The sequence below is a fragment of the Ambystoma mexicanum genome, chromosome 2p (assembly GCF_040938575.1).
Source record: "Ambystoma mexicanum isolate Mex_15411 chromosome 2p, UKY_AmexF1_1, whole genome shotgun sequence".
In the NCBI taxonomy this organism is placed as follows: Eukaryota; Metazoa; Chordata; class Amphibia; order Caudata; family Ambystomatidae; genus Ambystoma; species Ambystoma mexicanum.
In genome coordinates, this window is record NC_090923.1 from 378,356,083 (window position 1) to 378,383,492 (window position 27,410).

Genomic DNA, 27,410 nt, shown 5'->3' on the forward strand with positions numbered 1-27,410 from the left:
CATTGGTTAAGAACAGCTGTGGTTTAATGGTAGTGAGAGTGAAAAACGCTAACCTCTATATCCAAGCGTTAACGGTTGAATGGAGGGACTTAAAAGAAGAAGCTTTGAAAATACGAAAATTATGAACTTATATTGGAACCCAGCACGAATCATAGAAGACAAATTCATTGACCAGGTTCTATTTTTGATAGGTGAGGCTTACGAACAAAGTCCATCAGCCAAGATAGTAATATCTGCCTATTTTAGTGAAACAGGGGACTTTCTTGGCAATCACTGTTTATCTAAAAGAGCAGTGTTATGGCAGAAGGAATTGTCTGTTTGGGGAATGTTCATGCTTAATTGACAAACAAAAGATGATATTCTGACGAATATGACATTGGGCCTCATTACGAGTCCGGTGGTAGCTGTGCCGGAAAAACCGGCAGGCTGCCGCCAGACCCGTAATACCATTCTGCCTCCGTGATTGCCAGAATCACTGGGGCATTACAACGCCAGAGACCTGGTAGGACTCCATGGGGATGGGGACCATGGATACACTGGTTCCGTCAATGACAAAGCCGGTGTTTCCATGTCCGCCTGCAGGTGGGTGGTGTTACTCCCGCCATGTCAGACCTGGCGGGAGTGACACCTCCCGCCAGCAGGACTCGGAATCAGCCGGTCCGGAATCAACGGTGGTGGCGGATTTACCGCCACAGTTGTTTCCGGACCGGCTGTCTCGTAATGCGGCCCACGGTCTCAAGGAAAACAGAAAGCATGCCTAGATTACATATTTGTATCAGCAAATATGATTGCACAAGTGGGTGACTGGTCAGTAAAGGCGAGTGTAAAGAATGATCATCATTTGGTTTCTATTACTTATTAGATCAACTTAAGGGCACCTAGTTTGATTTCAAATGAGAAATTATATATCTCTCAAGAAAGAAATAGGCTAAAAATAGCACATAAGCAGGTATTGGGGCCACCAAAAAGGTGGAATTTTTGGGTGGAGTCCTGACCGTCGTCCCTGGACCACTCATGGGCTCTAGTAGATTATTGGGAAACAAAGCAGGGCAGACCAGAGCATGATGTAAAGCTACGATCAGGAGGTAGTTGCTATGAAAAAAATAAATTTGGGCAGAATTGAGGAAATTTGATAGGCTACCATTTGTGCAATGGATAACGTTAAGGAAAAAAAGAAAGCAAAAGTATAAAAATGGGCTGGTGACTATTAAAGCTCAATGATATCAGGCGGATGCAGAGATAATGTTAAGGGTAATTAGTCATCAGAATACACGTAATTTATGGGTGATGTTGAATAATCTGGCACTCTAGAGAGCTCTAACTTCATTGGTTTTGGAGAGTGTATGGACTGGCCATTTTACTGCCCTGTTCACCAAAGAAGGACTTTGGCAGATGGAAATTGAGTGGGTAAAAAGGGCCGGACGGAATATCTAATGATGTATTAAAAGCAAATACGGAGGTTTGGGCAAGCTTCTGAATCCTGTTATGCAGGTAAAAGACCTTCCACCATCTTGGAAAACAGCCTTAATCATTCTGATTTTTAAAAAGGGGAATATAAATTATCCCTGCAATTATCGGCCAATTGTGCAAATAGATACCAAGAGCAAAGTCTTTGCATCTTGGAAGACCTTATATCATGCGCAATCAAGAACAATAGGTTAGACCCCAGACACACTGGGTTTGTCAAGAGGGTAGGAATGGGCCTCAACCTGCTCTTGCTCAATTTATTTCAAATCAGAGCTATGGAAACCAAACTCTATGTGGCCTTCATTGACCTTAAACAGGCCTTTGATAGCATTGATAGAGATTGCCTATGCAGAAACTAATAGTCTGGGACTGTCCTATGGATCTGGTATACACAATATATTCCTTATACTCAGCAACCTCAATCCAGGTAAGGCTCTCCCAGCAAGGAGCACTCTTGAGGAGTATCAAGACCCACTGTAGTCTAAAGCAGGGGTGCCCTATGTCTCCAGCATTATACAATCTGTTCTTATCATATATGGACAACAGCCAGAGACATATAAAGGCCTTTCCGCCTAAACTGTATGATCATTCAGTCCCATGGGTTATATATGCAGACGATTTAGTTGTCCTTGATCAAACCCCTATTGGGCTGCAAAGGAGACTAACAGCTTTGGAGGCCATTATGAAGGAAAACCTCCTTAAGATAAATGTGGAAAAGCAAAAGTGATGTGCTTTGGGTGGTCCTAAGAGAAAAACAAAAAAGAAAAAAAAATATGGAAAACACTTTATCTATTCCTAGATAAAGAAAAGTTTAAAATGGTAGAATGAGTTGTCAATGTGTGGATTTTATTTTATTTTGTATGTTAACTGCTTCAACGCATCCCAAGAGGCGAGGGATGAACAAGGGAGCAAAGGGCCAGGGACAAAAGGTTGTATGATTCACAGGCTTGTTACATTCCAGATTAGTTAGCTGTGGAGGAAAGGAAAGTAAGTGACACAAGTGCACTATGCAAAATAAGTACACTACATGGGTACATGCAAGGAAACAGACACCTATCTGTCGAGAACAATGAAGAAAGAATAAGTGGGTAAATTAAAAAAGTAAATTGTGCACGCCCTAACAATGGCATTCTTCAACAATCATTGAGGTCAGGTCTAAGTTCAAATCATGCATTCCTAACTTTGCACATAATGACGGTTTTACTTCTAAACATTTGCATTTCTGTGAAGGAAGTATCTAAAGTTCTAGAACATTTTATTAATTTCTTAATCATACAATATAAAGTGATCACTCATTTACAAGGAGCACACACAATATCAAAAATGTGTTAACATGGGAATGTCTCATTGAAAACATTATTATAAATCAGGCCCTAAATGTCAGCCATGGACAAGAACATGTCAACTCCTCATACTGGGCTGTGACAACTCTCATATGCACACTAATTACACACATCACTTTGGTTTTTTTCTGCTAAACAATATGTAGTATGAGAAACCCGAAGGTGTCTCACTCGCTAGTCCCCGGAGATCTGTCATCCAGGTGGCCAAGACACGGCCATCACTATTGGATCCAGTTCCTGGGGGTGGACCAGTGGGGGAGGATCACCTGGGCGAGTGGACTTTGGGAGTGGAAGTGGGGCACTGAGGGTTGAGATGCAGTAGCTCCTTCGCTGTAATACCTTTTCCCCATCCTATCCAGTAGGATATTTGGAAGCTCTACCCACCCCCCTTTTCCTGCACAAACACTTTCTTACACTATAACAGACAACAGACTAACACCAGAGTTGTTTACCTGACATGTCCCAAAACAGGTGTCAGGCAGATTCAGGCAACCGACAATAACCATGCACACCTGATGACCCTTTAGCTTCCCCACAGGGATAAAAGGCAGAGCACAGAAGCACACTTCCAGCAAGGCCGAACGCAGGAGGAGACAGCTACACTAAACCTGCACTTCAATAGGAGAAGAAAGGCGGTGAGAGCTGGAAGGACAACAAAGGGGGAGTTTCCATTGCCCTTCTCGACTCAAACCCGTGAAGCCTCCACAAAGGAAATCACGAGAATATGAGTTATAGCTGGCATGCAAAGCCACAGACGACTATGGTACATGGGGGCCTCCAGCATTGATACCGCAGGCAGAGAGCAAGCTGGCTACCGTGGTACTAGCCTTGACTCCAGAGAACAATGAAGCCAATGGGTACAGCAGAGCCGGTGAGTAGGAGCAACCTGATAGCAGACAGAACTGTGTTGAGCCCATAGTTGCAAGTAGCAACATTTTGAACACAAGAGAAAGAACTTGTGTGTGTATTTGAACTTTAAAGAAAGCCCAGTTGAGGTCTAGTTGCAGAGGGGTCTGGCGCCACGTCGGCTCTCATTCAAAAGACTCTGACTAGAGCCTGGTTTTGAAACTACATGAACCAGAATGACCTAGAAAAGGGTGGCGGGAGGCATCAGAGGGTTCCTACAGAGGGGTCCTACAAGGGTCTCGTCAAAGCCGTTGTACAATCGAAAGTCTCTGACCTGTTGCCAGAGGAAAGCTATGGAAAGGGAACCCCGCTTACTGATAGAAATGTGAACTGTGGAATAATGCAAGTGTGACCCTGATAGAGGGATGGCAGAACACTTGGAGAAGCAAACCCTGCTTTCTGATGAAAATGAGTAAAACAAACTGTGTGGGCAATACATGAACTGTGTTAAGGAAAGGCTGTAGTGAACCCGATGGAGGATGGCCCAAACTGTGAGGAGGATACGAGCCCGGTGGAGGGAGATGCCGAGGGGCAAAGAGCAATCGTCCAAGGTGCAAGATCACAGAAAGGACTTTTGTTTGTTTGTTTATTACTTAGAATCTGCACTCCTTCTGAGGCAAGAGATGTTTGCAGGAAAGAGACGTGGCCTCTGAAAGATTTTCATATTGTTGAACTGGAACTGTGAACCTGGTACTGACAAGGGCAAGAAGTGTGCTGTGCTCGAGAGTCCAGCCTTGTACCGTGCTTCAAAGGTGGGGAAGGGAGACCCAGCCATACCATCCAGACTTATCCTTTTGTGAACACTTCTTTCTTTTCTGGTGAACATTATCCCACACTCTTTTTGCAATTTAGTAGTAAGGATTGGTAATAGGTTTTTATTAGTATAGGCACCTTTTATTTGACACAACGGCCTTATTATTATTTTATGGTCATAGCTTTCTCCCATCTTAGATTAGGTGTCCCTCTCTTGGTGATGTCATAGAAAGCAGCTTGAAATGGCCTTTTTATGGGCACCAGTACTAAAGGGTGGGATAGGCGACACAAGAATTAGAAAGAATTGTGAAGTAGCTTAAAATTCATCAAAGTACAGTCACTCATGCTCAGGCTTCTACAACATTTGGTGTGCCAGGTGTTTTGTATGACAACCATCCCCTAGCATAGTAAATGGTGAGGGAACATAGGAGTCATAGGGGGTCATTACGATCCTGGAGGTAGCCATGCCGATATTTGCAGCATGGCTACCCCTATTCCGGGTACCGGGTAAAACCAGGTGTCCTTAGCGGGTCCCGTAAGGAGACCTCGTAATGAGGCGGTAGGGGGTTAACGTGGCCGGCAGCTCTACCAGCCCTGTTAACCCCCTACCGCCAGGGTTGTAATGACCCCCATAGTCCAGACCAGTGCTACATTTTCAGCATGCCTGTTACACTTAGGGGTGGCCAGCTCCCAATCTACTATTGCCACCACCCATAGGGACCTTCCCACAATGTCAGGATATTTGGGATTAAAGCTGTAACTCTCACTGACTCATCGGAGTAGATGGATAACAGTTCCATGTGTTAATATCCCTACAAAATATCGCCATACAAAAATATCAACATATTTTTGCGGCAGTATTAAGCATTGGAACCTGCGGGGGGCAACCCTGCAACCGCCATGATTTTTTCAATGGAGCGGTGGAAACCGCTGCAACCTCCGTTCCCAATCACCACATAAATTATCCCCACTAATAATATCGCCTATGGCCTTAACCCACATATATATGGCGATATTATTGGTGGGGATAATATTACCTGATACCGGATACGGTTCACTATCCAAGCCATTTGTGCTTTTTACAGGTATCAATCAATCTAACCCAAAATAGCTCAACATGCTAGTTGTGTCTTGAAGTAAGAGAAATATTTCAGTGCTTTTTAAAACACATCATTGTTAACATGTGGCTCTGACTCTATAAGTGGCAAGTGGAACATGTTGACCATCTATCCACAGAAAAAGAGCAAATGTTCTTTCCTCCTTTAGAAAATTGATTAGCAAATTCAGGAAAAATCATAACTGAATTTATGTGCTTCCCTGCAGCTAAATCCTTCTGTAGAGGTTGGCATTCATGACAGGCACTGCTCTTGAGCACTAAACTTCTCCCTGTCCTTTGGACTGTGTTGGTGCTGCTGGCATGACCGCTGTCCTGTCCACAAGCACAGAGGATTGACTGTCACATTATAATTCATTATTCTCCCTGGAAATTGATAACTAGCTTTTCCCTGCCCACCTGAATCATCAGGTTCATGAATAACAATGAGCTGGCTCAGGACAACCTAGCCATTGCACACTGTAGTTGCTTGATGTTTGACTACGACGACTGACAGTTGAAGCAATAAACTTGCCAAAACATCACATCATAAACACACTGAGGCTGAGACAATAAGTGCCAGGTCTAAAAAATATGTGCTGGGGCTGAGCCCAGGCAAACACCCCCACAGATTAAGCACTGGTCCAGAAAATCTAGTGAGCTGCTAGTTACAGACCCATTCACTAGTTTAACTGTGACATTAGAATCATCTTAAATAACAGAGGAGGAATATATTAGATGGCATCTTTGTCTTGCCACATTGGTGGTGACTGGCAATAGTTGATTGAGCCAGGTATTATCAAGTCTGTTCAGATATGGAAATCACTTACAATCATGGTTTGCATTACACGTGTGCATCCAGGTAACTTAGGTCATTTGAGAAAGACGCGTCAAAAGTCAATAAATCAAGCCAAGTATTGAAATTGTACATGGTAGAGACCAGTTTACCAAAACAATGTGATTGGAAAAGCTGATGTAACCTTAACAATGGTGCTGTGAATGCCAGCTCTGTGATGTCCTAGTGCACAAGGGTTAGAACAGTGTGTTTGGCTAATGTTGCTCTCTTGAAGGGACACTTGTTAATGTAGTTCTAGCCAGATGTCTTCCAACCACTTCAATCACCTATCAACCTTTCACTTCCTACTGCAGCCGACATGGTCAGAGGTGCTGCAAACATGTTTTAGCACCCACTCTGACAGTTTTCATATGATTTTACTGCAGAAATTTCTCTGTAGTAATTTTTACCACATTATTGTAACTGATTTGTTTTGCTACAAAATGCAGGACGAGCATGCTCTCGTCCTCGACCCTCCAACCCATGCTGGCTCACTCTACCTGCCCCCTGCATTTTGTGTCGACAATCTTGAAAAAGCTTGATAAAACATTCTGTCCTGGAAATCTACATTAAAAAGACTGACTACCATCTGACAGTCTTAGAGTGACAGCTGTACATTCTTACCATTTGAATATAATGCTCTAGAAAAAAAATTATAATCAAAGCCCTAATCTGTCTCTGGGATGGTCACAATAATTTGCAGTGTTTGTCTCATTCACTCACCACCACAGCTTTATTACACACTTTTCACACATAATTGAAAACACTAATAGAGAGATTTCCTTTCGATCACGCCATCATGTATCAACCTCCAAACCTCTTCAAATTGTCCAATTTTAATTTTTCCTTCAAATTCTAACATTGATTATTTTTGATTTACCAGATGGCACACAATCCTCATTTCATAATTTGTACATTTTAATAACAGTTAATATTGTTTCAATGTTTCTCTCCATGGCTACTGAATGGGCTCCATTGCACAAAGGTAGATCATTATTCTGTGGCCTTACAAATAACAAGTAAATATGTACACATGGATATAGATCCATGTAAGTGTACATTTGTGTGGTGTTCCTAAGTACAATATGTATGCATATATTAGCATATATACACAGTTGTGAAATTCTCCATAAATGCACAATAATATAAATGTAGGTCTTTTGAAAAATCTTTGCCAAAATTGGTGTTATACAAAATGCCATGTAGTCTTTCATTTAATAGACCTATGTTTGTACGTTTGCCAACCATTTCAAGTGCTATATCTAGCAGAAGTAGAAAGAAATGAATACAGTTTGTACAACATTTGATGATAATCTCTGGAACATGGCTTAGTCACATTTATGGGAAAAGAAGAGACAAAGGGCAAGAATCATTCATAAGCAATGGTATACTAAAATAGGGACATTCTGCTTGAGATAGAAACGTGAGTGGGTGAATCAAGAAGTAGTTATTTTGAAATCAGTCTCAACCTGTGAACATATCGAAAAGATATGTTTTTTTCCAGCTGTTCAAATCATTTACAAGAGTGCAAAGCTTAATTTGTTATTAAATCGGGTCATGAACCTTCCAAATGGTGTTGAACTATAAGTTTCATCTAAGGTGCATATTTGGGGGTGGGGAATATCACCCCAACTGCAGAGAATCATGGCAAATTACAGAAAAAAGCTGAATTAACTCACAATACTATACATTATTTAAAAAAAACTTACTGAAATACATCAGCCAAAATTCCTGGTCGAAGCCTGCATCCTCATTTCCACCACACATATTTGCACATACTTTGCCCCATACCATCTGCTCTTCCTTCAATTGTTTCATAATGCCTCTCAAGACGCAACACAGATACCGGCAGGATCATAAAGCTATTTTGAAGGCAAGTACATTAGACATACTTAAAAAGTAAAACAATGTCCCTAGTGCCTGTTTGCCTATGACACATTTTTAAAAAGCTACGTCAAAGTTTCCACTAGACCCATGTCATCAATAGCTCTTTTTCTAATCCCTGCTTTCCAAATCAGCACATTGCAAATATTATGCTTTAATGGGGCCTTTTCCTTTAGAGGTACACTCCTACATTACAACCATTATGCAAACTGTTGTTGTCCAAAAAGCCAGGAGTGGATAAAGATGTTCCTTGTGACTCAATGTCATTTGCGAACTCTGCAACCTACAATCAGCCCTTAAAAGTTCTTTAGTTACAGGACATTTCAAACACTTTACCAAGCTTTGTGTATTCCAATAATCTAATTGTTTCACTCTGTGTACAAAATGCTGGCTGCAAGTTCATACAAAAATAGCATACTATCTGTTGATAAAGAAATAGCTTTCACATTCATTTGAATGTAATCTTTTCTGTCTTCTCTGTCTACTATACTTTAAATCTATTCATCTGTTTGTCTCTGTTTCAAAAGTCATATGCCTCTTTCCTTTTCCTGTCTCTTTTTATCATGCATTTCCAGTTCGCCGGCCTAAGCGTAGGCCAAAACCACCACCTCCACCCATTCAAACGCAGACAAACACCTTAAGTCAGCGGCCCAAAGGCATGCCTAGGCAAACACCAAGTACTGTAACCATTTTATTTTCTTTAGAAGCATTTTCTAGTTTAGTTGTATTTATTTTTCATTCATTCTGTTCTTTACATTTGTTTTTGTTCAATTATCAGAAGATCTTCCAACGAGCAGCATATCCAATTTCATTTGATTTCACATTGTGGTTTCCTGGATATTGGAAAATTGATTTCAAGATGTCCACATTTTTTTGTCTAGCAATGTCTGGCATATCCAACATTTTCAAATCTAAATGTCAGCACAAAATAACATTATTGTTACATAACATTTTGCATGATTATTATTTTCTGATTTTAAATAAATTTGTCTGATATGTTATAGAAATGTAATATGTATTTTGTTTTAGCACATGTTCAGTGCTCCAGCTGTTATGATGGGCCAACGCTTGTTGTAGAGTAATATTAATATGTTAATCAAAATGAATGTCCATAAAGGCAAGATTTATTGCCCAAGGACAGCTGTCTTTTCTTGTGTCAACATTATATAAACACTATAGAAATCCAGTGGGTTCTTGTGTTTCTGCTTTAAATTAGAATCCTGGTTAATTTCTGAACAAGAAAAGGACAAATTGAAATGATTATGAAACTTCACTAGACACCTTTTTCTAGAATAAGTCTGGAAGTGTATAACATGCACACTAATGGGTATGCAATATATTGTGTCATATTGTCACCACACTTGTATCATTAATTTTGTTTACAAAAATCAAGTGATGAATATTAATTAAGTATTTATTAAATGTCCTTCAAGATTTGTAATATGGTACTTTGATAACTATCTTACTATTTGATCTGAGATCCCCTAAAAATAGTACATATTTTGGGAGTTAAAAATAACATAAATGAACATCTGACTTACTTGCAGTGTTTATTTTCCACATGACAGCCTGCACCGGTCATTTACATTGACCGCTGAAAAGAGCAAATGCTTGCAATATATTTGCCAAGGAATAGAATTTCCTGCAAACTCCACTTCCACAGCCATCTCAATGACCCTCTGATTTGCGTTTCCACTAATACTGCTTTAATGTTTCCTTCATAATGTCAAAATGTATCACTAATATATAAACATAGTATTTGCCCAATATAAATTACAAATATAGAGTTTAGTGTCCATAATACACGATGCTATATGGTGTACTTTGATTTGTCTATTCTATTTTGTAGAGATGTGTTTCTTGGGGGAATTCAACATTCTTAGTTTTGTGGTCACTCTAATTGACCACACTTACTTTAATGAGGTAGGGAAAACAGAGTGGAATAATAAACATTCTGAATCCAAACTTGAGCACCGGCTTCTTTTTTTTAATAAGAAACAACGTAGCCCAATCTTCTTTTTAGTACTAAATATATAGTACTTTATTTGTGCATGAACAAAGTTCTCATGTTATTTATTTTGCTGGAACACTGTACATGAGAGAAACCACTGGTCAGGAATCTGTCTGTTCAGTTATATAGTTTTAATTCAAGTTCTTGTACTGCAGAAAATGTAGGCCGACTAGTTACTCCAGCCAAAAAGCTTGAAGATACAATCCGTCTCGCTGAACTAGTCATTGAAGTGCTACAGCAAAACGAAGAGCATCATGCAGAGGTGAGAACAAGTGCTTCCTACAAGTTCTTTCTTTTGTACAAACATTCTCTCTATAATGAAGCAAGGTAACTTTACATTCAACTAAGAATATTTCAGATATCTGGTTAGTGGACCAATATTCTTACATTTAAAAAAAGCCTATTTAATTCGAATGCTGCCAAAATAACCTATATTTCAGAATGAGAAAAAACTTTGTTTCCATGAATCATTTTTTAAAAATGTATCAGCTTAATATGGAAATGTTCTACTGTCAAAAATTCAGGTATATCTAACTGACACCAGTAGGTGTCGCTTCACCTCTTTTGTAGTCTTTCCTTTTCAGCAGACCTGTAATCTGTTCATATCTAGCTTTTATAGCACAATAACATAGCTGCATTGCCAAACCTGCAACAAGAGAATTGTGTTGCTGGATTACTTTATTTGAAAGGTGTTCCCATTTCTATAATTTGACAAAGAAATTCTCATAGGTTCCTGCATGTGTGGCTATGTCAGTTGTTCATATTTTCTACATAGTGTGATAACGCCTGTGTAACTTAAAGAAACACATTTAATAACCATACTTATTTTACTGTTATCACCCTTCTATTTATTTCACTTTAACATCACTCTCATAAGCAATGTTTAAGGATTTCTCTGTCACACAAAAGTCAATCTTTAACTTATTTCTAATACACAATACATCCACCAGTCCCAACTAACGCCTGATTGCATATTTAAATTTCCTCCCTGTTTTTCTACTGTTCATTCAATCTTGGATGATCCTGGCAGGGGAAAGAGGTATGTGACTAAACTCAATGAACCCGAGTCACCTCCTGTCATCCTTCTTGCATGCCCTATCAGTTCCATGTTTCCTAATGGTTTTAACCTGGGTTATCCTTTGTGCCTCCAAGCGAAGCAATGTAAAATATACCCTCACATGGACTGCTTGTGGAATGTGTTGCCCTGCACAGGGTAAACATGATGTTGCCCAGTCTGTGCATGTAATAATGGATGTATTTTACAAGCACTGTAGTTACATCCCAGCACAACCCTACCTTCCTGGAATCCTTCCAAATCCTGATGTCTAACCCTTGTTGGTTGTTTGGTAGTCCATCTACAGTATATTGAAGAAATCAAATATTTGGCACAACAATGTGTGGTGATATTCGTTGATGCTTTAAGTATCACAAACAAACTCTCACACACACACACACACGTGTGCATACACATACGTGCGGGTATACATGCATATACACACACATATGTGCATGTCTATACATACAACCAACAGTAAGTAGTTTGCTACCACAATAATACTCAAAAATGAGTGGCAGTGGTACATTATGCACATATGCTCACATCACAAGGCATACCTATATATGAAAATGCGTGATAAACAACATACTGCTATATCATGTGCATCGTAGTATGGCTCAGATAATTTGCAATTTGTATAGGTTGTATAACAATATGAAAAAATGACTCTCCATTAAGGTATGTATGTCTTTTTAAATGGGATGCATGTTTTCCTTTTATATTAACCCTATAAGAAAATCTTAGAACATATATTATTACATGTGATACAAACCATTTATTTGTTAATGTTTTATACTGTTTTTCATTCTTTCTATTGTTGATGAGCTCCTTTAATTGTGCTAGTATCTCTACTGCTGAGCCATAGCTTTCCAAACTGTGAACATTTCTAATGGTATGTACACAATTCCCCAAACTGATTTTCATAGTGAATAGCACATTTAGTGATGTTATCAAAAAAAACTGCAAAGAGAAATAAGTTAGTTCAAATTACAATAGCTCACTTACACAGAATGATAAAGTCTAAGAATTAATAAGAATCACTCGAACAAATTCCTGAAAAATTGGGTGCCTTGTATTCATCCATTAACATGTTGGCGTCATTGCTCGATGTCACGCACACACACATCACCACATCTGTGAAGACATTGCAAGGATTCTTACAGTTAAAATAAGGATTTGTTTTACTAGTGAGGACCCAACATGAAAAGTGAGGACTTGTTTGTTACTTTAATATAGTTATGTTAACCTATTTTACACACATCCTACGAGCAAGGACTGATTAGGTCCTCACTAAGATAGGAACAAAGGGGATGTCTCTGCAACCATGTTGCTATCTAATTTGTAATATTTACACTTCACTACACAGATTGTACAGGTTGTACGTTCACTCATATTTCACCTATAAATAGGTACCCAAAATATATGACCTGCACAAGAATGTTATCTCTTGGCATGTTAAAGTCCAATTCCCCACAAGTATAGCAATAACACAAAACCACCAGTTAGAACACTTATAATTGTGAATGGCAATACTTTCCTCTGCATCTATGCTACTTTTGTAATGGCAGGTGCTCAGGTATACACAAAGCACATGAACTATCCAATCTCCAATTCCATAACAGAGAAATAAAAAGGAGTAGGAGTGGTGCTTTTGAAGAAACAGCTCAACTATTTACAAGTGAACTATTGTTTTCACTCAAAATGCGATTATTTCACAGTATAATACATGCATCAATGTCATTGTTCTGGCAAACTAAGCTAATTGTCTATTTACTGATTTGTCCCCAATGTTTAAAACAGATGTCCATGTGCTTCTGTTCTCAAACATAGTATAGGGATAGAAAACTGACTTCATTTAATTCCTTGTAGTCACATAACAATAATAATTCCCAAGATGCCCTTGTTAGCCATTCTTGCACTTTTGAATTAAAACAAATGTGTTATTGTATTGTTAACTAGTGTTAAAGCCTATTTATCTGGACTAAAGTGGGTAAAGGAAGACATTTTCAGAGTGTGAATATATTATGTGTTATATTTTAATGTCATTTATTTTAATTTTTTTTAAATAAAGATTTAAATAATATAAACAGTAAAGTAGACATGAGATCATAATATAAAGTAAATTAAATTAAAATAAAGTTTAAAACATACATGAAGAATATTATTGATATAATAATGCATACCAAGAACTATTACAATGAATAATACATAATACATAAGTATATTGTAACCAAATTAACTGACAAAACCTATACATTTATTTGAAGGATATTTCTTAGAAAAGAATGTTTTTTGTAAACATGTTACCACGGTCAGGTAATATCTTTCCTTGGTTGGAACCTTGAAGTATCTTAATTTTGACATCAGATGATGTACGAACTCAAGACATTTCAACATTAGTTTGGCCATGACTGAACACTGGCTCTGGAAGGAATATTTAACTTTTTGAAAGTTTGGCCTTTTGACTTGTTAATGGTAATTCCAAAAGCAAGGTTTAATGGAAACTGTCTCCACCTCAAGATGAATGGTAGCTCAGTGTTGCCAGGGGCTAAATCTATTTGTGGGATAAACACCATCTGGTTTAGAGCTGTTCCTGTGAGGACCTATGCAATTATCATATTGGGTTTAAGATCTTTAACTAACTATTTGGTTCCATTGCACAGACCTCTTTTTGTGTTAAGATTTCTAAGCAACATGATAATACTACCAACTTTAATGTTGATCTTATGAAGAGGCAATCCCGATGGAGCCAACTCATTTAGAAATTATATGGGATAGTTTTGAGCATCTTCCTCTGTCTAATCGTCAGTGGAATCCAAACTTGGATATGTTTTCTAAGGCAACAGTTCCCTCTAGCAGTGACAGTGGGTGAAGTAGGCAGTCTCAACTGTGCACTATGGCTTTGGACAAGTATACATTTAGCCTTTTATCATATAGTACGATATTAAAAATAAAAACACTACTAATGAAAGCATTTCAAATCACATCAATGATAAAAAACTATAGCAATAAGATGATGATATAATTTAACTAGCAAACACCTCAAAGCAAACATGAGCCTGAATGATAGTTGGTGTCCTTATCTAAATCCTGAATGTTTACATTGTGCCTTGCCTTTTGTGTCAATTTCTTCTTTCATTATTTTTCATGTATTATCCTGCTGATAATCACAGCAAGCAGACCTTTATGGAAAGGTGTTATTAAACTCTGGCATTTCCAAACAAGATCATCTTGAGGCTTCAGCTACATAATGACAACATTTGATTAGAAAATCTGATGTAAGGCCAGAAGGCATGATTTACAAATGCGTATTGCACTGGGAAATCCAGTTTGAAACGCTTTGTAAATCAGGTCCAACATGTATTAATTAGGTACTTTGCTACCAAATATGCCAAATTCTAATTTAGGAGAGGTGCCACTATAGTGTGGTTGCCAAGATGAAATGGCGTACTAGCTCTAGAATCATTCAAATTCCAAACTTCACCATTAAAAGAATATTCCTTGTGATCTATGATGCCAGTTTACTTAGCCTCAATGGAAAACATAGTTGACTGGCCACAAGTTACTTTATCATTCCTGTTTATGAAGATGACAGATTTCATATCAAGTGTGTGGTGCTAGCAGCACATGATTGAGGATAACAATTGATCCCCATGGTAGATGGAGATAAAACATTTCAGCTACATTAAGTGTCCCTTTATCACAAGGAAAGCCATATATCTTGAGTGCAGGAATAATCAGAGCAAAGACAAGATGGCAATGCTATTCTTGTGATCCTTTTATAAATATTGTCTTCTTTTTCAAACTATTTTTATATGAACTGCCTCTATCGGGTTCTTCTCAACAGATTGTTTCTAATTTAGTGTAATCGCTTCCAGAACTCCCACAGATTTAACACACTAGGTAAACATCTATGGGGGTCATTACAAGTTGGGTGGTAAGGGATACCGGGCACCAGTAAGGAGACCGGTGCCGGTAATCCCTTACCGCCCAATACCGAGGTCCCGCTAAGGGACCAGGGCGCTAATAACGGGCCTGCTATTCACAAGCCCATTATTAGCACCCTCCCCATTCCCATTGAGCCCTATGGGGGTTCAAATGGGAATGGGGAATGGCTGTTTCAATGGGGATTTACCGGTCCCACCAGGGTCGGAATGCACCGGTAGGTCCCCATTGAACCAGACCGGTGCCGGACCCGGTATTCGAGGCAGCCATGGCACAAATAGCACCATCGCTACCTCCAATCTCGGAATGAGGCCCTATGTCTGAGAAATGTGTTGTAAAACTTCCATAAAGGATAATGGTATCTTTAGCAAAAGCAATTTGGTAACTCATAAAAACAATTTGAACAATTATCTTATTTAATAGGTATCCCAGTCTTGACATATTCTGATTAAGAAATCAGATAGAGATAATTTCCTTGCTTTTCTCGAAAACTGACAACAACAGTCTTGTATTAGCATTGTTTAACTGCATAAATAGAGACAATGTTCAAAACATTTACTTTAGACATTTGTTTAAGGGTTGTATTATTAGGGATTCTTCAGTCAAAATTGAAACTATTGCAATATTCGTTCAAATCAATAAACTATTTGTGCCTTATTACATAATGTTTTGCATCCATGCAAGAGCAGTTAACTATATGGTCAAATTTACTGTAGTGTAAAAACAAAATATATTGTTTCAAGGATTTTACACCTGGCCAATCTTTGCCCTACTCCTAGAACTAAGGCTGAATTTCCCCTTGTGTAAAAATACATAAGAAAATATGTTTGCCCCACTGGAAATTGCATTGGCACCAATGCAAAGTTTGTGTAATAGCCCCCTTTAAATTTGAGACTCTTAACTGTGCAACTGGATGTACAATGAGAGTGCAGTGACTGCAAACTCCATGAACTACAATGGAAGCACTCTGATCTTGAGAAGTTTCAGAGTTTCAACATGTTTAAGTCCTTGGCCATATAATGTCCATTTGTCGTTTGAAAGAATTGAGCCTTGGCAGATAATAAGGCATTATGAAGCTGAGTGTTCACTTTAGGTGCTAGGCAAGACCATCCACCAGATTGATATAAGTGATTTGAGGGAAATGCAGATATTTTCCCAAAGCATATTCTATAAAACAAACAACATATAATTACTAATTGGGTCTCACCTCTGTACAGTGTAACCACAGAGATTTTATTTAGTGCAGTTGCTAATTGCATTGCTCTATAACACATTCTTGGACTGATGATCTAATTGACAGCCAACAGTGGGATGTGACTTAGAGTAAGCCCTAAGAAATATAACTTTAATGATTTCAATATCTGCTGCATCAGCATTGCATAGTCCAGTATGATGCTGTGAGGAGATTCTGCAATAAAGAATTTCTACTTCTTTAGGGATAGAGTGTAACTAGTGTTCACTTTAGTTTATTGAAATGAGATATGTGTGCAGTGATGTGAACAAATATTAGTCATAGTAAACTATCACAGTATTTATTTTATTAGTCAATCTACTCAGCAGAGTAATAACAGCATGCAATATCTGTAGTAGATCTTTATGTCATTGAGATATTAACACATTTTCATGCATTGTTGCACAAGTGGTCCCGTCCCAAAAGCTCAGTTCTTCGTGTGTAATGCTCTTTGTGGTCAGAATGCAACCTTTTCAGAATTTCAGATAGCAGGCACAATTCCAACTCTAATCCAGGCTGCCTCTGGGAAATGGCTTTACTGTTACATTTACTAACACAGTGGAATATTGCTAGAGGTATACATTTTCAACAGTATATCACTTTTGGGTTGGAGCCTCCAGCATCAGGAAATAGATCTTACTAGATTATGTTTTCTTTGAACTCAAATAAAATGTCCTTTCTGAGCAATGCAAACTTTGAGTTAATCAGTATATCATTTATCTCTGAGCATATATTCACTCAATTGCCATTCATAATTAAATAAACATAATTCATTATTAGAGAATGTAAAGTATCTTGAACTCAAACTCACTTCGAGAGAGCCCTGAATCCTTCCAGATGCAATTGGCAATGAGGCATTGATAATGCTGAGTCCAGCTTGTTTTTCTAAATCAAATATGGATGGTTAGTCCAAAATTATACATGTGGTGTTTATACATTTTAAAATTCTAAAGAGACCCATAGACAATTACTGTTTTGTTCAATGCTGAAACATTTTTAGTGAACTGCTCAGTGCTTTCCAGAATTCACACACACACGTGATACCTTGATCAATTATTGTATTTATTAGTCATGTTATCTATTAATCACAAGTATATAGGGTTAGTACATTAGAAAATTAACCCTCTCAGCCATTTCATTAATGACTCTTTCTTTATATTCTATGCAACAAATTGAGCTCTGTTTAAAATAAATTCCACTGCCATCAACACTGCTGAAATTATGTGATGTAAGAAAACATGGAAATGGCATACTAAGGTTCTTTATGTGAGGATAATAGTAGGAATAACAGCAGAAATGTCATAATTATACATGCCCCGTCCCTGTCCACTTTAACCAAGCAAATGAGTATGCTGATTGTATCACTACCTTAGCAACTCTTAGACAATATCATAGGCATTCTAGAAAATCTGCATTATTGTTCATAAATATTTCTGTTTGCAAGTCAATGCATTCAGGTGCACTGAATTCTCATTTTAATTCTAGACATGGATTGTCTATAGTTATGCCGAGAATAATATCTAAAGATAGAGCATGTATCTAGTGAAACTGGATAATTTCTATTTCACTGCCAAATTTCAAAATAATATGGTTTGATGGGGTACAACACCCAGTATGTCCAATTTAAGCCAACGGCTGATATTACATTGCTGTAAGCATCCCATATAATGTATTTATGTTTATTTATATTAAATGTGAATTAGTTTAAAAAATAAAACTTTACACATAGAAAATAACACAAGTAGATAAGACCAAAAGACCAGATGTACAATACATATAAATTAGACACAAATAACAAATAACAAAACAATACATACAACTGAATTACAATACAATATATTTAGCACATACCAATGGTTCTGCTTCCCAGTTTATGTTCCTAAAATGTTAGCAAGCTTATAACATATTCTTGAGCATAGACATACCTATGTGAAAGGGCAAACAAATCAATTAAAGTTCAGCATCCATTAGCATCGGCCAACTGACAGAAGTTCATACATAATCAGAAAGGTAATAACTTAGTTCTTATTCTTTCACAGCTATACATCTTTCAACCTCCTTCCAAATTATATATATATTGCAGTTTATAGCCCCTTATTCCTAGAATTAATAACTTGTTTCCAGAAGTACGGGTCCTTGATAGCGTCTAGATGATGCACAAATCTACCAAGATGTAACAAATATGTATTACACAAACTGGAGTACTCAGTAAGAGCATGTTTAGCCGTCTCCGGGTGATCTCTGTTACCACAGATACTGCAGAAACGCTCCTCAACTGGAACTTTTCGTGCTGCCCCAACCATGTTTAACAATGACAAATGGTTAATACAAAGAAGGAAGATAAATAAAATAAGGTGGGGCGAAGGGCATATGTTGAGATAGGGCAACAACATCTTTCAATTATGCTGAATTTTACAAACTAAAGAGCAAATTCCAGTTATTATACCAAATGCTATGTACACATTTCCTCAGTCTCAATCTGTTATCAATGACCTGCAACTTTAAATGTCTAGCTAATGGTTTACTAATCCAGAATTCAGTCCTGACTTACTTAAGGATATTCTTATTGTTTGAGCAGTGTCCATTGATCCTTGCATCTTGCATCTAAAAAATGCCTGAGTGCTCCTGTATAGACAGTAACTCATGTTTTTTTTCAGTAGACTGAAAGTGCTTAAATGAACCTCAATAAATCAATCAATCAATCAATCAATCAATAAAATGGATTGATAAATATCTTCATATTCTTGAATAAGTGTTAGATCTTGGTTCAACAATGTATATTTCATTGTTATAACAACACATTGTTTTTAGTCTTCAATATATATTTTTTAAAACATCAATTTCACAACATTAAAGACTCCACAGGAGAAAACAGAAACTTTCAGTTATTATAATGGGGATATGTAGGGTGTATAAATTGTCCAACCATGAGACATTGGCAATCAAACAGAAATTGACTATCCATATATTTTGTATTTGAATGATCAAACATGTCTTTAAAATTAGTTTAGGTAGCTAGTACACCTTATTATTCGAATACATTTGGGTACAGTTCCTTGTGATCTACTTCATACTCCTAATACCTTGATTTAGTTATTTTTCTCGTTAATGCTTTCATATGGCGTTATCACAACAATTATCAAAACTGCCAGAAAATGACTTAAACATTTTTGGTAAGACATTTTAGCCTATGAGTACAGATCATTCATGCCACTGTAAACTAAAATCACAAAATATAAATGTATTGGGTGAAATTAAATTACAATAGCATTATGTTATATGAACATGCTATGTTGAAAAGAGACCGAAAAGTTATAAGGAAATAAAAGTATAGTAAATATAGTTGGAAGACAGTTGAATAGAAGTTGTATGATATAACTAAAAGGAATGAAACCATATAATGTGTGCCATCACATGGTGTGTCTTGCCATATAGGTTATGGCATCCCTGCTTATAGTTTTCCACGTGTATTTGTGAGTAGCCCATCACTTTTAGTTACAATACTTGGTGTCATGTTGTAATTTGGACAAATAAAGTTGTCATCCTATCCTCTTTCTTTAGTCTGAATGTAATGTTTGTGAGATGGTACAGTGACACTGTAATGTTCAAGAAGCTTTAAGATTATGTATTGGTTGTAGCAATTGAGTGAAGAATGTGCCAATTGTTATGCCATCAGTTAAACATTTTAGAAAGGGCCAAGGTAGGTAGGGTTGCCACCCAGTGTTGCATTTCATTTTGTAATCCTGGGATGCACCTACGTCAATGGCAAAAGCTTTATAGTGCTATCAACACATTCACTAAAATAAGAACATCCATTTGCCCCTCAGTAACATCCATAATTGGAATATCCTTTCTACATTTTCAAAGTATAATTCTGTAATTTGCTGCTAGGGGAGGAAACCGAAGGAAGAATATTCTGTGTTTAACATTGAAAAGCATTTTGTTTCATTATGGCCTAATAATTGGTCAACTGCTTTGTATGTACGTCATGCAGCAAGAAACCACAAGCCTCCAAATAGTAGATCATCAAATTAAAAAGCTAAAACATACATACTCACATACATGTTGGAATCAATAAAAACACATTGAAAATAGCTATTGTTTGTGTATTGTTGACATTATGAAATAGTAATATGCAAAGAACTTTGTTTTTACATATGGAATAAAGAATTGCCTCGAGGGTTGTCATACTTGCTCATACTGCATGTTCCCAGACAGAAGTGATTCCAAAACACGCATGCATGCGTTTGAAGCAAATTCACATTTTAACCATGTTTGATGTGAATGACTCTCTAGAAATCCTATACAACTGATTTTATAAGGACCCTAAAGCATGACAATGAGTTACTTCACTGACATTTTTAAGATCTCTACCTGTCCATGCCTATTTGGGTGTGATGTTGAAGATATCCATCTCTGATACAAAAATTGTTATTAGTTGAAATACGTTTTTATTAAGAATCTGTTCAAAGTTATGCAAATATATTATAAAGTAACTTTGTAGCATAATGTAAAGTCATATTCTGCATTTGCTAAATCATATATAAAATAGTATGGCATTTGGTAGTTGAATTCATCAAACAATAATGATTGGTAAAGGCCGAAAATTCAGTGAAGAAACTCCCAACTTTCTTATTATTGAGAATGAGAATAACTTGATCAAATTAGCGACTAGCATGAATCTAGCCAGTTTATTTATACGGAACAGACAGTTAATCTTAGCATGTTTGTATTTGAATACTCTGAACTACAGACAATGTCAGAATATTCTGCAAGATAGCCCATATGCTGAATAATGAAGGTATAGTATTAAGTTTCTGCTGGGTGAGATCCACATACTCTTAATCGCCTTTACAATAACGGTGTATGCACCCTTTTAAGAGTTGTGTATTAAATGTTTTCTGTTTTATAACTGATATTTTGCTTCTTTATTTTGTTTCTACCAAATGTAAGGCTTTTGCTTGGTGGTCAGACTTAATGGTCGAGCACGCAGAGACCTTCCTCTCGCTATTTGCTGTCGATATGGATGCTGCTTTAGAGGTGCAACCCCCTGACACTTGGGACAGCTTTCCACTGTTTCAGCTCATAAACGACTTCCTCCGAACTGACTGTATGTATTCACTTTTACCAATTTGAGATTTTTTCTTATGCATTATATGCTGGGTTAATGTTTGTGTTCATTGTGCACCATGAATCATGAGTATATTGAATGTTGTTGGCAGTGATATCAAATATTCAACTCTTCCTACTGTTCAGTTTGTTACGATTTCAATAAGGAAAGATCGCCAACCAATTTAAAAAACATGCAAAATATAACTGTGCCATTGCAAAGTTTCAGTAATACAGCCCTGGTGATTCATAGTATAAAGAACACAAGATTCAAATTTGAATGCCATTATTTTGCAATGTAACATGCTCTACTACGTCTAATTGTTCTTCAAAATAAACCCTGCACAGAATTTTTCTTGTCTGGAAACAAAGTCATTGGGTAATCAGTATGTAAAGTAATGATATATTTGTTGTTAGCTATAGACTCATCATTTTTAGGTGGGTTAACCCCTAGGCCTGGACTGTTTAAATAAACAAAAGAACCAGAACACAAAACTATTAGAGTTGTTGGTTTTGCCAATGGCAGTAAATTAGAGGTGGTACAGACGTTGGGCCTCACTACAAGTTTGACAATATTTCAGTGGTAAATCCACCAACATACCACCAGACAGAATTACTGTTACTGCCACTTGGTCCTGCAAATTTACCACAGGATTACAAGTGGTTGTAATCAGTTTTAAGAGTTCATAGGACTCCATAGGGATTTCGGCAGAATTAGCGTAAAGTGGTAATTCCGACGATTTTGTTGTTTTTTGGCAGTAAAGTGGAGGATTTACTTCCAGCTGGAGGAAAATACTCTGCCTTACCTCCAATTGTGCAGTACGGCGGTGCATTCATGTTGCGGTAATGCAGTGGTAACATAGTTACCACTGCATTACCACACTTCTTCCCACAGCACTGCACTCGTTATGAGGCCCTTTGTCCTAGATCACATTTGCATTCATGCTTCACTGCTATTATATTGCAAATGATTTCTTTGCGTAGGTTAGTGCACATTAGGCATTCACAAGCCCCCAATTACCACATTACTGTGTGACGGGTGACTAAGGATCTGCAATACAGACCTAGACCCTGTTGCAGAACCCGTTGCAAACTCTCTCCTTTATTTCCATGTATCTTTCTATTCTTTAGATCTGAATGACTGAAAGGAGAAATAAGGGAGAGAGGTAGCTAATGTTTTCCACACCAGGCAGAACATAAACAAATATTATGCTCCCTCTCCCCATAGTGTCACAAAGGTTAACCAGTTGCAAGTTCTCCGGAACAAAGGAATTACCAGAACAATGAACAACCTCACATGCTTACCTGGGTGGTGGGGGTTTCTGAGTCTATATTTACATGCCGAGAGACCCGAGGGACCAAGCTTAACGAAGGCAATACCAGCCGAGATTCTAGAGGAAGGGAATGAGAGCTCACAGATGTACAGGGTATCTCTAAAACCCAAAACGGTGGCAGGCCTGAGAGACCTGAGGGACCCAGCTTAACAAAGGCAATACCACCCGAGATACTAGAGGAAGGGAATGAGAGCTCACAGATGTACAGCGTATCTCTAAAACCCAAAACGATGGCAGGCCTGAATGTAATCTCATGTCAAAAACCTTCAAACCCACATGACACTGAAAACATGGCCCAATGCCGAGATACAACATCCCAATATCCCAGGTACAATCCATCTCTCTAAGGACAATCTCAGAGAAGGACAGACCAGAATGAAGGTGTCCCAACTGGTGAGGGTGTAGAAGTCTGGATTTTTGGATTTTTATTAAATAATAAAATAATGCAGCTAATCCATCTCAGAAACAGTGGTCAGCTAATCAGACTCCCCTTTCACAAAGCCCCAGGCCAAAAGCATACTACACACGCATGCCCTGATGCATCATTCTCCAGATCTGCAGCAACTTCTCTTCTGGAGTAGGTACAGTGGTCATATGTGCCCTTTGTAACAGCTGTTGTGACAAGTCACAGCAGGTCAAGATTGCATCTATCTGCTGTACCTCCAATCCAAAATCCTGATACTTGTGAGTCCGTCCGTCTGGTGGAAGGATAATCTCTAAGTATAAGCCATTCATGGTTGACACGGTGACTGATAGTGCACACAATTAAATCACATCAACTTGGTATCAATTTTCCCCCTGTGAGCTCATACCAGCTCTAGAAAGGCTGTGTAGAATGTGGCTGTACTGCCTGCTGTTGGTTGGGTAACAACTCTATTTAGCCCAGAAAGCTCACCAGAAGAGGGCCTAGGAATAAAGCTTCAACAAGAGACACCTATAACAAATGCCAGTCTCCCAGCAGTATGTTGCAAACCGGAGGACCTTTGAATGTCATGCATAGGAATGGGTAGGGCTAGAGTAGCCAGAAGGGACAGAGTAGCGTTTTGCTATATTGTTTTTTTTTAGGCTCTCCTTTCTTCCTGACCCTTAATTTCCTGCAGAACAAAGCACTATGGGCTTGATGGAAGAAGGCAAGGGTTTCTTGTCACAGTAACAGGGATTTGAACCCTTATAACAGGATAGCTGTTGTCCATTCCTCTGTGTCTTTTTGCCTTTATAAGAAACAGGTATCACACTCCTCCTTGCATTCATGTTGTACTCAAGAAGCAGTCTTTCCAGAGTCCTCTTTCTGAGATGACGACATGTGTTCCAATGCAGAAGAAAGCGTTGTCCCTAACCATCCCCAGGAAGAATTGGATTGAGACCTGAACACTCTTCAAGCTTCATCTGTACCATGGCCCCTCACTGGAGGTGAAGGACTCCTGCTGGAGCATGCTTGCCTCCCCGAAAAGGAAGTGAAGAGAAAAAAGGACCTCTCTTGTCTAAGAACATCTGCATTGAGACTCACAACACTAAAACATCCAAAACAGCTGGATTCCTATGTTCTGACCCTTTCAACTGTCCTTGAGCCCAAGTCAACCACATTCAAATTCATTCAAACTGTTCAGGACCTACAGTACCTTTGGCACGCTATCTGAATCTTAAACCACTGTATTGCTTGAACAAGCCAGATTGCTTGCACAGCCTGTCAAATGCTGCAGCTCAGTCAAGAAGCTCACTGCTGCAGAAGCCTTCTAACCACTGCAATTCCAAACAACACCTGAAACCACCAGGCTCTTCACATTGAACTAATCCAGACTTTGACTCGCGCCTCCAGCAGTATTCTTTTGCCTGACGACTCGACACAATGGTACCCATCACATTGAACTAGCTCAAATGTCAAACCTTACCTGGTGGACCCTTCGAGCTGCACTATTCTGATACTATACTGAACTACACCAAGCCTCATATCGAAACTGGCAGGATGCCAACTTGTTGCCTGGATCAACATGACTCATGTTCAAACCCAATTTGACCCGGGTGCGTACTGCTGATAAATACAGTTCAGCGATGTCAACCACACCAACACCAAGCAAAGATGACACTACTTTTGAGATGCCCAACATCCCTGGTCCATTCTGGGACCCTGGTGAATGACAAGGTAGGAGGAGCACAGGTGACCTCAATAGAAATTTAGCACAGGACGGGTCCAGCACACTTTGTCAGTCCGATTTCAAGATGGTACAGGGAAGAAAGGATAGAAGTAGATAGATGCGATGTTTCCCAGGACTAAGAGCATATAAAAGGAGAGGGTGAAGAGTACCAATGACGCCCTGGATCATTAATAAAGCCCTGAGTGAGCACTCTTGAGTATATTTAAGGTCCACAAGGAGTGAAAAAGATTTGAGACTTAGCTGAACCTGTCACTTTCTTACCATGGAGCAGCCCTCCTGTGGATTCCAAAGATGAGGGTTCAGGAGCACAGTAAACCTGTCACCTGAAAGAGAAAGACAGTGATGAATTCAATTGTGAACTGTGGATTAGGGGCAGTGGGAGCCCATCCCCAGAACACTTTGTTAGCCTGATTTAATTGTTAATTTCTTCCCCAGACCTCACTTCTACCGAAAACACTTTGAGCCTCATCACGAGTTGGCCTGTATCCCGGCAGTATTTCCGCCGGGATAACGCCTACGCTAATAGCACTAACGCCAACGGGTCTGGCACTATTAGCGCCGGATCATGGGTTTGGCAGAACAGGAATTCCCCACTCCCCACTGGGCCCATTTGGGATTTCCCTATTCCCCATTGGGCAAATGGGGAATTTTCAGCACGACTACCGTTGGCGGTATTACCGCACAATAATTGCACCAAAAATCATCTAACTCACGGCGGATTTACCCGCAGCACAGAGCTGGGGATAAATCCTGCCAAACCTGTGATTTGATGGACCCTTAAATACGACGGTAACAGCATTACCGTTGCATGTAAGGGTTACTGCCAAACTCGTGATTACTCTGATTATCTCTTATTGCTTTTGTTAATAAAACACCTGTTGCCCCTCAGTTGACTTGTCCTGTGTTATGTACCCACTAGGCACACTCTATGACACTACCAAGAAATAATTAGTCATGAATATGTACATTATGAATTCTATGACAAGCATGTCACATTAGGCCTCCCTCAAATTACCAATAGATGGTGATGTTTGTCTTGATGAGGGTGTTTATATAATCCAGTTAGGATTATTACATTGGGCCTCATTATAAGTTTGCCTGTCCGGTAACAGCAGTACCAGTAAGCTACCGGTACCATTGTTACCGGACCGGCAAACTACGAGTTCTTGCCTGGCGGGCATACCGGCACCTGTGAGCAGAGCATGCCGGATGCACCGGCAACATGGGCAATTACCGGGTCTGGCAGGGCCGTAATGACCCGGTAATTGCCCATTCGCGGGTGTCATAATAATTAGCAAGTTTGGCGGCAGCCTGCCAGTTTTACCGGCAAGGCTACTACCAAACTTATAATGAGGCCCATTGGGCCTCATTACATGGATGGCGGTAGGGATTTACCGCTACCGGTAAAATACCGGTACCGGTAAATCCCTACCGCCTTATTACGAGGTCCCTTTGCCGGTTGAGGGATTTAACGCCTGCCTTTTGCAGGGACCTCGGAGCTAATTACGGCACCGCAAAATTGCGGTGCCGTAATTAGCGCCTTCCCCATTCCCATAGAGCCCTATGGGGCAGAAATGGGAATGGGGAAGGGCAATGGCAGAAAGGGGATTTACCGCCCCTCCAACCTTGGAATGGGGCGGTAAATCCCCTTTCCGCCAAGGCGGTGCCGGTATTTTACCGGCATGAGCCATGGCGCTAATAGCGCCATGGCTCACCGCCTACCGGGTAATGAGGCCCATTGTCTTAAGGTTTTAGCTGCCCAAACAGGTAATTCCCCATTCTCAGTGTTGTTGTTGTTGATGCCTTCACATTTGATAACCCAGCATTTAGAGTCAATTGTCGTAATCGCATGGAACCATCGGGATTAATTCTGAGTATCACAGTCATACTCCAAATACATTAGCTTCAAGAGGTTTGACAGTTTGGCACCAATCATAGCCAATTAATGGACGGGACCGACTTTGATGAGAGGTGATAGGATGGCCAGAATGACTTTCCAAATCTTAGAAAAAATATGTCATATGGCATCAATGGCATATTTCTTAATATTTCATGAATGCCTCCACTATCCTCTTTATAATATTCGTAGTGCTGTGACACATATGGATATCAGAATATACATTTCTTTAGAAAAATATATTTAATACAAAAATCTTTTTGTGATAATTCTTTATTTAATGTCAAAACTATCCTATATGAAGGATCCTCTAGCATATTCATTCATGATGATTATCAAAAGGATCATCTTTCCTATTTATGTTTGTAATGTAATTCAAGCTGGGATGAGGT

The 27,410-nt window shown here is 38.8% G+C and overlaps 1 protein-coding gene across 24 annotated transcripts in view; it reads left to right on the forward strand.

Annotated features, from left to right (window-relative positions):
* Positions 1 to 27,410, forward strand: part of CADPS (calcium dependent secretion activator) — a 2,044,505-nt gene that overhangs the window by 1,270,552 nt on the left and 746,543 nt on the right. For 16 of the 24 annotated variants that reach the window (XM_069643725.1, XM_069643726.1, XM_069643729.1 and 13 more), the window contains 2 exons: positions 10,448 to 10,554; positions 21,479 to 21,635. In XM_069643725.1, coding sequence (XP_069499826.1) covers positions 10,448 to 10,554; positions 21,479 to 21,635 — 264 coding nt within the window. Of the gene's footprint in view, positions 1 to 8,856; positions 8,959 to 10,447; positions 10,555 to 21,478; positions 21,636 to 27,410 lie in introns of all 24 variants that reach the window. The other 8 variants (XM_069643727.1, XM_069643719.1, XM_069643721.1 and 5 more) reach the window with 1 other exon arrangement.